Genomic DNA, 12,231 nt, shown 5'->3' on the forward strand with positions numbered 1-12,231 from the left:
TAATAATCCATGTAGCTTTTTTTTAATTAATAATAAAACCAATTATTATTTAAAATTTAAAATTTCATATCGTCTTCACGTGTTAAAATTTATAAATATATTTTGCAATAAATTAATTAGCTTTGGCAGAACTCCAATAACACTTAAGTTGACTTAAACCTGAAGCGGTAAAATTTTTTGATATTCAATTTATATAGCAGCCAAAAAATGTCACAATATCTGAGTCAGCTTATGCTGCTGGCTATTTCCCGCCTATTTTAGGTGTATGTTAGCACTCTTATTTGTATGCGTAGTGTATGAGTGCAATAAAAGATGCAGATACTGCAGTAAGATAAATTTATAAAAAATGATGATAAAGAAATTTAAAAAAAAATTATTTAAATTGAACAAATTGAACTAGGTAGTTTTCGGAATAGTAAGTGTGATAAGTCAACGAAACAGCGGCAAGTGACAAGTGAACGTTATTTCTGGTGGTTGCAGATGCGAAGTACCATGAGGCTTGTGGTTTTGCAAGCGACCAAACCGCACATGAGCGAGAAAAAGAGAGAGAGGGTGAGAAAGTATGAAGAGAAGCCAACCAGTTCTACGTATACACATATGTCTAACCCAGTTATAAACATTAGCTTTTATAATTATTATTATTGTTATTATTTTTATCATTATTACTACACTTGCTAATTAATTATATTTTAAATTACTATTTAATTAACTTGTAGATATGAATTAAATGTGTGCTGCATTTAAAAAAAAAATTACATTGCATTTGAAAATTAATTTTCATGTAATTAAAAAAAATTTATCTTATAATGTCACTTTGAAAATTATTTGTTAAAAAGAAATTAAATATTTGAAATTCGTAGGTTAATAATTAAAAATTTATATTAAACTGATAATACACATATAAATAAATTTTAATTTAATCAGTGAAATTTTTTTCAAATTTTATATATACTGCAAAAAAAGCCGGGGTAAGTCTAGGCGGTGGAGGTGTTAAAATTTTCGGTGTTAAGTTTTAACACCGAAAGTGGTATCAAATAACACCGCTGCCAATGTAAATTTTCATTACCAGTCTCAAAATATTTTTAGGTATTGAAAAAATTTTTAATTACTCGATCACTATACGATTAATTAATGGTTTAATTAATTAATCAAATTATTGGTGATTGAAATTGTGGACGTAAAATTGTGTATTTTTTAAATGAATTACGTACAACATAAATAACGATCCTGAAGTTAGCAGACAATTAGTAATTTTTGGATTTTTTTTTTTCAACAAATAAATTACAAAAAAACAAAAACTAAAAAAATGCACATGTAGAAAATTTAAAAAACTACAGGTGAAATTTTTTCAAATATTTTTTTTATAATTTATTGGTTAAAAAAAATCTAGAAATTATTAGAAGTCGACTAACTTCAGTATCATACATAAATAATTGTTTAAATAAATACATAGCAAAATTTAAATTTCCTCCAGATAAAATTCATTAAATTTTTATATTTTTTTTTATGTAATGCATTTTTTTTTCTAATTTCTATGCGTAAAATTTTTTTTTAAACCGTTTTACCACCGGTATTTTAACACCACTAAATTACACCGCCTACCGTATTTCATTTTAATACCGCATGGTGTTAAATTGAGTCAATTTTTAACCGCTTTTTTTTCAGTGTATAAATTTAAAACCAAAAAATGAATAATAATTATGATTATTATCATGAAGAAAATAAATAAGTTAAAAATCAAAAAGTATATAAAATAAACTCAAGATTAATAAAAATGAAAAAGTGAGAGAATAGGGTGTAACTCGGAGTGTATCACTCTAGGGCATTATTTTTGGTGTTAACTATATATTGCACAATACCCAACATTCGGCGCCTCGTTTCGTACCACAAGTACTGAGCCCGCGGAAGCCGTTAATATTCATATATTCTAACGAAGGCTACGAGTGCAGTTAGGTCGTGGCGATGGCGACGGCAACGACTTTACCACAACCACGACAACGACGACCGTGATTATTGTTCCGAAACAACGCGCTCATCCTTCCACTTAGATTTTTTTTATCTTCCCTCAGGCTATTGTCCCTTTTCTTCGAGTCGCACCTCTATTCTTTACGGTTTACTTCCTATATCACCCCACACAATCACAATATTATATACTAAATCCTCTCATATAAAAAAATTTTTATAGAAATATATCTACAGACATATATCTATATATAAATATATAAGGTGGTATTTGTGGAGTACGAAATATCAACCTAGTTATATTCAATTGGCTTTTGTTACACAATATGATGTCGGAATCATCAATATATATGATATTGCTTTGGGATCAGCAGAAAAGAAAACGTTTGAATGATCCAGAAAAAAAATATATATAAAGACGATATAAAGAAGGTTCGGCTTATCAAAATCACAAAGCTTAATCGTTCATATGGCCTGTGATGTCTTTTGAGCTTATCATTGCGTATAATAGAATCTTTTATTATTGTTTTTCTCCGTCTTTATAGTTTTTTCTTTTCCGTTTTAATGAACGGACTACTGTCACTTGTTATTATTTATGTAACTTGTGTGCAATAAATATTGCGGTTATATAATAATAGTGTGTGTTCAAGAGTAAAAATTTGATATAAACATTACATAGTTAAATATTAAGACGGCTAAGATATTTATGAGAAAAAAAATCTTACGACGTTTACACAAGACTTAACGTCAATAAAATGCACCGAAAGAAAGATAAACTGAGAGATAAGACCGTTGATTTAAGACGGGAATATTTGGACGCTGAGTCCAGCGACGAAGACCATGACCAATATGAAAGTAATATTTTTTTATTTATTCAAGTATACATATATATTAAAATTTTTTTAAAATAGGGTAAAATACCCATCTACCAATCCCCTGTTAATATCCAACCCTTCATATATTTCAATAATAATTTAATTTTGACAGATAATTATTTACTTTTTTATTGATTTGATGGATTTATTATTAACCTAATTATTTAAAATCTATTTAATTATTAATTTAATGCAAATTCAAGGAAAGCTAAGTAGTATTTTTTATAAATTTTACTTTTTTTCATATATATACTTTTTCATATATATATTTAATATGCATTTTATCAATAATAGTATGCATAAAAATGAAATCTAATTATTGCAAAATTAGTGAAAAATCAAATTTTGAAATTTTTCGCGACGTACATTAAAAAAAATGGAAAAGTTAAGCTTTAAGGGGACTGAGTACTACTAGACTGGTTAATTTACTCTATATATAGGGGAAGGGGCAGAATGGAGTAGGTCAGACAAAAAGGGGAACCCCCAAAATTTTATACAACAAATTTTGTTTTTTAAATATTCCAAAATCACTTTTGTAAATAGAACTGAGGGATATTTCCATTTTTTTTCTTTAAATTTTTTCAAAAATCGAGAGTTAATCAAAAAATTTTATGACTTTTGTTTTATGATAAAAGCTATATTAAAAATTTGTTTTTCTTTCTTTGTATCCAATAATCATGAAAAATGTAATTTTTCTCATTTAAAATCCAGAATTTTTTTTTTTTACTTTTTTTAGGAAATGCCCCATTTTGCCCGCAAAAATGAAAACATTTTTTTTTAACGTTAACAAAATTTTTTTCTATTTACTTTGAATATCATTAAAAAAAAAAGATTTAGCGTAATTGAGTCCTTGACAACTTGGTATTTCGAAATATCCTTAAGTACCGCGTTTTCCCCCTCCCTCCCCTTTAACAAAAAAATCATATAAATTTAGTATTTAATTTAAGATCAATATTTAGTATGAAAATTGTGATTAAATTGTTTTATGAACAAATAAATAAATAAAAAAGTAATTTCGCATATAAATACATAAAATATATCCCCAGTGGTTTGAGAGAATTTCCGATTGTTATTAACGCGCATTTAGATACATACACAACAGACAACTCCATACGATAGGACGATTCGGCGTCAAGGTAACTCTCCGGGTGTAATAATGCAGTGGCCGGTGAACCGCTCGCAGTAGTTATACTAGAGTACACAAGCGCATTCACTGACAATTAATGCGAGTTTCCCGGGAGATTCCAAGCCGCCGGTTGACACGCCCCGCGATGTGCAAGAGAGTTACACTATTTATACCCACAGCATTCATGTTAATTCTCGTATTACTTCCACATAAAATATATATAACTACTTAATTAACTTTAAATTTAAATTACACGTGATGATCTCGACAATTATAATTAAATATTTAAGCTCAAGTTATTTTCTTGTTTTCAATTCCTCTGTTAGTTCTACAATTTTTTACTTCAAATCTCATATATTTTATCTTTAACATAAAAATAAAAATTCAGTCTTAATATATTTTTTTTTTCATTTTTTTTTTTTTTTTTTTAATGCACAAAAGTTTCTCTTCAATTCTAATTAACAAAACTTTTTCAATCGCTAGGCGATAAGGAAACAGAAAGAGCGAAGGAAACGTCACTGAGAACGACTTACGACCACGAGGAACTTAAAAAACTGGTAAGAAAAATTCATCTTATTCATTGGTAATGTTAAAAGTAGAAAAAAAAAAAGAAATTAAAATAATAAAAGTAAAGAATTTTTTATCTGCAAGTTTATCGGACTGAAAATTATGATTAAAAGTTTGTAATAATTTTTATACTTTTTTCTATAGATTGGTTTTGTTAAAAATATGACAGTGCTATCAAATCTCAAGGATGATGATTGGAATGAAAGTATTTTTGAAAATATAAAAGAATTTTTAACGAACAAAAAAATAAAAATTTTAATAATTTATTTAAATGAAAAAAATACTTTGACAAGTGATTTTTATTTCCCGTCATATCCAGTAGGTGAACTAACGTATTTTATACGAAAGAGAAATGAAGAATTTTGTGTCAAAAATTTTCACAACGAAATATTGTTCGGCACGACTAATAATACTAACGTTGAAGCGACGCTGTCTGCAATAACAAATGATCTACTTGCGCCAATTTTTCTAAATACTTATTCATGGAGTGACAGTATCCTTTTTGATTAAATTTAATCTATGATAGGAAATGATTAAACAGAGTACTAGAAACGTTTGTCCATCACAGTAATTATTAATTAGGAGATTGAGTTAAATATCAATATTACCACAGGTGTGGTATGTCTGGGAATGTAAATTATGGAATGTGAAGTTGCGAAGCGATATGATGTAGAGACATGTAGTAGACAAACGAATGAGTAGGCCCTCTGATCTACCACAGCTTTAATGAGACTGTGATTACTAATTCCGAGACTATAATGTTACATTTTGGGTGATAGTAGCCACAAGCAATTTGCCATTAATTGAAAGCCAAGAGCTCTTGATTAGCGAGCTTACTAAGTCCGGTGAATAATTTACTTTAATCATACTCCATTAGTTTGCATTACATGAAGGTATTTTTTTCTTGTTTACACTATTATACTGTTAGTCAAGTAAATATGTAATTGATGTAGTTATAAATTTTGGTTAAGCTCCGCTAGTATGAAGCCTGAAGCAGTGCTCAACTTTCTGTTAAAGTTTTTTTACTGATTCACTGACATTAAATCGTATTTACAGTTGATGTATTACGCCAAAAGGGTGTAATGAGCATGATATTATAAGGAAAGCATGCTAACAAACTGACATGGGTCTAATTTAACTCAATAAACTTTGATAGTCATGTCAAAAGTTTAATTTAATTTAGATTTTCAGCGATGGCTGCTGGTCTGTACGGTCTTATATTCTTGTAAACACGATAACTCTCGAAATAGTAAATTAATCGACTTGATTATTTTTGCATCAGCTTTAGATTTTTATATAAAATAACTCTATTGAATATCTCTGTTCAAATCCTTCTCGTTAAATTATAATAAATAAATTAAAAATACGATTGATAGTTGTCACGAAGTTGGTTGATATTCTTGTCTCCTTGTCTATCTTGTTAGATTTTTTCTTGCTGTCTACTCTCTCTAACGAGTGCTAGCAGCGACATCGGCGAGCCAGTAGTAAAAACTGTCGGCTTATAAAAACATGGTGACCATTATAAGAAAAATGGCGGTTTAATTTAAAAAATTTAACGTGACATATATCATAGACATAACGATTCAGTCATCGATATTTAGATTTATAAAATATCAATCAATAACGAATTTCCGTACTCCAATATCTATATACTTTAATATCAAGTAAAAAAATTTTATCATATGATTTATTTTAAATAATTTTTTTCGGTCAATAAATCAAGAATTTGAGATAATAAAGTATTTGTCTGTTGCGTAACAAATCTTTATTATTACACTAGTGTGAGCCATGCTATCTATTTTAGATTTTAAAAGTTTTTATTTAAAATATCAAAAAGTGATTTAAACTGCAAAAACAACAGACCAAATATTTATAACAAATACTATTGAAAGAAAAAAAAAAGTAGTAAAAAAATACTTTGAATGTTGAGTTTTAAAAAAGAATTTTATGATTTAAGAAAAAGTTTTGTAATTTATTCCTTAACTGTTCGACAACATGCGTAAAAGCAAACTTCTGTATGAACTTGTACGAGTTTCTTAGCAGTCTCACTGAGTTGAGATATAAAAAATTGGGTTTAACTGTAATTTATGTACCGATTGAAACAAATAATCTAACGGTGACAGAAGCATGCAACAATAAAGATCTTATAAAACGCTTGGAGAAACTTATTTTTTTATGGAGTAAACAAATAAGACTCGGACTGTCAGACGCCGAAAATAAAATGATAGATAAAAAATTTCCATGCATTATTGATGAACATAAATTATGGATCACACGATGTTAGTTTCATTTTATTATTATTTTAAATTGAATTTTATACCTTTGCCGTCCGACATTTAACTATAGACGTAGATATAGAGTGCAATATCCTGGGTCACGATCCTCATCCTTGTGAATTTGGGTTAACGCCCGTAGTTTCGCCTAAAGGCACTTCAGAAGGGATAAACGAGACTACAAAATCACCACAGGGATTTAAATTGTCCACCTGGGGATATACATCCGGTCATAAGCACTGGGAGAATCTCAACTAACACTAACACCATCAGTATTAACAATTTATCAACCTTATCATTTTCACTTTATTGTATTTTTTATTTCATCCTAGCACTTGATTATCATTTTTTAATTGTCTCATTAAAAATATTTTTTAATTACCTCCATAATATATCACAGTCAACAAATAACGAGGAAAAGTTATCGCTAAAATTTTTTTTTTCATTTCAACTTTGATATTTTATTGCTCTCGTTATCTCTGTCCAGTAATAAATCAAATGCGCGCATCAGTATTTTTATTTTAAATAAAATGAATTATTAAATTTTCCCTTTGATCAAAAATCAAAAAGACTAAAATTTTAAATTAAAAATTTTATTTACACGCTTATTTGTTGACAGGGAATAATTTCCGTGGATTAAATTACCAAATAAAAAGTTCTGCAGTGCAGCACATCCTGAATATATTAACGGAAGCTAAATCCAATCAATTGCAACAGTTTATGCTGCTGAATAATGAAATTGTAGAACATACCCAAGAAGCAAAAACAAATATAGAGTATTTAGAACTATTAAAAGAACCGTGCATTGAATTAAATGAAATAACGGAGCCTGAATTTTTATTGGAGCACTTGCCAAAAATCTTACATATCTTCCGTTACATCTGGCTGCACTCGCCGTTCTACAGCACCCATCAAAGAGCTTATCATCTCATTAAGCTAATAAACAACCAGATTATCACAATAAACCGCGGGTTCATTAACCTTGAAGATGTTTTCGAGGATGGAAAGACGCGAGAAACGATAAAAATACTGAAAAAGTGCATTGAGGCTTGTAAAAATTACAAGGATCTCTACTTGAAGGCAATTTTTATCATACATCTATTACCTCTGTTCAGTCTTATCCTGATATAAGCAAAATCTCTCTAAAATCATGATGCGGGTATCAACAAAGCGCCCGCAGTTTCCTACTATAAAGCTATCAAGAATTGTCCCTTGATCTTTCAAAGAGCTTTTTTCATTCAACCATCAAAAGAGATCATAAACCGCTTCCTCACTTTATTTTCTTTCATTTTTATCCCCTATATTTTATTCTATTCCCCATTTTCGTTTATACCCCCCCCCAATAACCTACTAATTTTATTTCAATATTTATATATTTATATAGTTTGCTAAAGCTCACAATGATTTAACATCAAACGCTTGGGATTTAGATGACAAACAAGTTCTACATTACATCGATATCTTTATTGAGAGATGCAGAAATTTTATCGAAATTTTACATGCTATGATCGACTTTGCTCAGTAATTTTATTTTAATAATTAATAGTATTTAACAATAGTATGTCAAAATGGACTTACACCGATGTAACGGTGATACTTAGGGGTGTTATCCTATCAATGTTAAAATGGTGTACATGCATGAGTGTGAATATAGCAGACATAAGACAAATTATAAAAAAATTTTAAATAAATAGGGGCAGGAGGGGGGGGGGGGCAAAATGGACCCCTCAAAAAATAAGGGCTTATACGTATTATAAATGTCAGCCCATTTTGCCCCCCCCCCACCCCTCCATTTACCCTAAATTAAAATAATGAAATTTAAAAAAAAACGTGTATGGATTTTTCATTTGTCTAAATACGCATTTTTAAATTTTTACTTTAATTACATTTTATTTATTTATTCATTCACACTCATTGTACATGCGGAGTAAATTTATTTCAATTGGGTATAAGGTGTGAGTACAAATGTTACGTAAAAAAATAAAACTGTAGTTTTTTTACCACCGCTTAACGGTGAGAAAAATTATCTACTAAATTTTACTCGTCAATCGTGAGAAAAACTGAGCCAGGATGAATAATACTCTTTTGTTTCTATATAATGTTCAATTATAAGGTACAAAAATTTAACTTCATTTAATTTTTGAATAAAAAAGCGTAAAAAATAAAACAATAGGTATTAGTTTTTATGCTTTTGTATTTATTTTGTTTTTGGCCCAGGTTTATTCTCAATTATAGGGTAAATTTCATTAACAAATTTTCACCGTGAGGTATATCGTGGACTTACACCACTTTTTATAGTGTCCATCAAATGGAAAAATTAATTTTGCATAATTTTAAACTCATATCTGATTAATTATCGTTATTATTATTCAAAATTACTTATCCAATAGTCTGTCTAGACGGTTTTCTATTTGCAATTTAATTAAAAATTCAATGACATCTCAGAAATGTTTCTAAATAAAGACGAAATTTGCATACGCTTAATTAAACATAAAATATGTCTTGAATTGAATATTTATTTAGAAAAGTATCTGTAGGTGATTTAAACATTGGCGCATTAGTTTGTATATTGATAGCTTAATTAGTCGATCTTGAAGGTCCTATGGTATCCTACAAAGTTATTAAGTTTACCAAGTCATTGACGTATAACAGGTTTCTAAAGCCAACAAACTTGTTCTTAAGAAATTGACAATATTTGTATCAAACTTAAAATTTTTCAAAATACTTCAAACTTTTCATAGCTCACACAAACAAAAAAAGGTTAAAAACTAAGAAAAAAAATAGCAATAATTTAAAGATCGAAAGCTTTACATAAAAATAAATATTTGAATATTTTTTTGTGATAACAAGATTAGATGAAGAAGCCAAGAGAATTGAGCCAATTTTCAGTGGACCAAATAGCAAAGAATATGAAAGAATATGTATTAAAATAGAGGAGAGATTTTTAGTGTATTTACAAACACTAAGACTTAAAGCTCACAAGATATTAGACGTTCAAGAGCCCACCTGGTACGACGACATGTTCGCATTCCAGAACGAGATGAAGGACTTAGAGATAACAATTGGGAATCTCGTGAACGTTGTATTCAAAGACATGAATAATGTACAGGAAGGTATTACCAATCTCTATGGATTTAAAATTTACATGAATAGAAAGAGTTTGAAGTCTCTGTTTGATTCAATAACAACAAAAGTGAGGATAACAATAGTCTTACTGAATTTACCAATACAAAAATTTATCAATGATCGACATAATTATTACGAACTTAATTTTGCCGAAGATATGGCTGCTGTTCGCCAACGATATTCAAGTAATGAAACAAGAAATATTGGAGGAACGTAATGAGTGTCCGTTAAATACTCCGTATTTTTCTGGTAGAGCGCTAAATCTAAAGTTGAAAAGCAAACGATTAGAAGTGACTAAACAACAACTCACTGAAGCAAAATGGCCTGGACAGTGTGGAATTAGTGATAAAGTTTACCATCAGCAGGAGATGTTGGTTGGTTCCATCAGTGAAACGATCGTCAGGCTCTATCACAAGTGGATGGATGACATCGGTGATAATCCAAAGAGCCGGCTCGATCGATACTTGATGCGACGCAGCGACGATAAGCCGGGACTGCTCGAGTCCAACCTCGATCCAAACCTTGTGAATTTATGCCGCGAGGCGAACTATTGGCAGTACCTAGGCTTCCAAATTCCCATCTACGTACAGATGATCTATGATAAGTGGGACACGCTACAGTTCGTTTCTGAGAGTGTGCTTATGCTTGTTCGTGCATACAATAGGATACTTGATGGTATAATACCCCATTGTCTTTTGTTTTATACTAGCTTTTTTTTTTTTACATTGTAATTTTTGATTTCGTGCCTCTTTAAAGCTCTTTCGCCTGAAGAAAAGCTATTTTTTAGACGTCACATAAATGACCTCGATGAAAAAATTCACCCGGGATTAACTAAGCTGACTTGGAACTCTGATTCTATTGATGTTTATATAAAAAAATGCTGCGATATCGCAACTGATGTATTTTCAAAAATTCATATTTTTATTTCCCACCTCAAGCTTATTTTTACTCATGGAAAAAAAAAATTATTTTTTTCGGAGCTCATTAATAATTTTAAATAAAAAAATATGAGTTTGAGGTGTGGAATTTTTATTTTATTTAAACCTCGTTACTAATAAACTTTTTAAAATAATTTGTCTTACAGTTTCAAGATTTCCTAGATACGTACAAAAATTCAAATTTTAAAATAATGAAAATTTATGAAGAAATTTCTGACACATCAATAATTAAAATACAACCGAATTACAGTTATGAGTTATCAGAATTTAAAAAAGAATTTAAAACCACGAGGTAACATATTTTTTTTCTTTTAAATCTGATGAACAGAACAAATCCACTGTTTGTAAACAAACAAAAAATAATCTATTAGACTTAAATGTAATCCTGTGGTAGAATTATACGGGCATTATTAAAGCCGCAATGAGGTTTTTTATTTTCAATATTCCTCACGTGACTTCTTTTTTTTAGGGATCGTGTTTTCAAAGAGTTTGAGGAAAAATACAGAGACATTATTCAGTACCTCTTAGTAGTGTACGAAGGGTTTCAGTTGGTAATTTCCGAGGTAAGTATTTTCCCACAACAATTGACTCATGATCCAGCAGCCAAAAGCTCCTTATTCATCTATTCTATCGAGGCTATTCCATCTATTCTACGACTTCCGGGAATTTCCGGGTATTCGTAATCTCTTCGGGATACAGAAACACGTCCCATATACTCGGTTCGTGTCGTACTCACGCGTCTAGATAATCCTGTGAGACTTAGTACCCTGATGCGATTCTACTATAGTTGACAATTTTCCTACTGCCAGTGTCCATCGATTTCACGTTCTGTTGCTAACGCGATAGACCATGATATACTTGTACTCTATAGTAAATTTACTCATTTCAGAGTACTACCGAATGGAAGAATTATCTGATTAACCTGGACAGAGTATTAGAAGAGACCTTACGTTTATCTTTAAGAAACTCATTAACTTTTATGTACGATGCACTACATGGCGTTGATACCAATGGACCATCAACATTTATTTTAATTAATATCAACCTGGTCGATAATAGTGTACGTGTAATATCAATCTATTTATGGGGGAGACAGGGGCAAAACAGGGTACTTATGGAAATAGTGTTTTCTGGGACTCGAATACGATAAATTTTTTTTTAATGATATTCAAAGTGAATAGAAAAAATTTTCAGCTGCTGTTAAAAAAAAATTTCATTTTTGCGGGTAAAGTGGGCTACCCTCTGAAAAAGGTGAGAAAAAAAATTTCTGGAAACTAAATAAATTTGATGAAATTAAATTTTTTTGTAAGTAATTTAAATTAAGAAAAATTAAATTTCTAATAATTATTGGATGCGAAGAAAGA

General features: G+C 29.7%; 1 protein-coding gene across 1 annotated transcript in view; it reads left to right on the top strand.

Moving 5' to 3' along the window:
• The first annotated feature begins 2,717 nt into the window (after positions 1–2,717).
• Positions 2,718–12,231, top strand: part of LOC103578256 (dynein axonemal heavy chain 2) — a 31,854-nt gene continuing 22,340 nt past the window's right edge. Inside the window, exons 1-10 of the mRNA XM_053742458.1 lie at positions 2,718–2,817; positions 4,447–4,520; positions 4,675–5,023; positions 5,144–5,148; positions 6,488–6,809; positions 7,423–7,883; positions 8,188–8,324; positions 9,654–9,996; positions 10,085–10,604; positions 10,686–10,828. Of these exons, the coding sequence (XP_053598433.1) occupies positions 2,718–2,817; positions 4,447–4,520; positions 4,675–5,023; positions 5,144–5,148; positions 6,488–6,809; positions 7,423–7,883; positions 8,188–8,324; positions 9,654–9,996; positions 10,085–10,604; positions 10,686–10,828 (2,454 nt within the window). The remainder of the gene's footprint in view (positions 2,818–4,446; positions 4,521–4,674; positions 5,024–5,143; positions 5,149–6,487; positions 6,810–7,422; positions 7,884–8,187; positions 8,325–9,653; positions 9,997–10,084; positions 10,605–10,685; positions 10,829–12,231) is intronic.

The sequence above is a fragment of the Microplitis demolitor genome, chromosome 10, assembly GCF_026212275.2.
Source record: "Microplitis demolitor isolate Queensland-Clemson2020A chromosome 10, iyMicDemo2.1a, whole genome shotgun sequence".
Lineage (NCBI taxonomy): Eukaryota > Metazoa > Arthropoda > Insecta > Hymenoptera > Braconidae > Microplitis > Microplitis demolitor.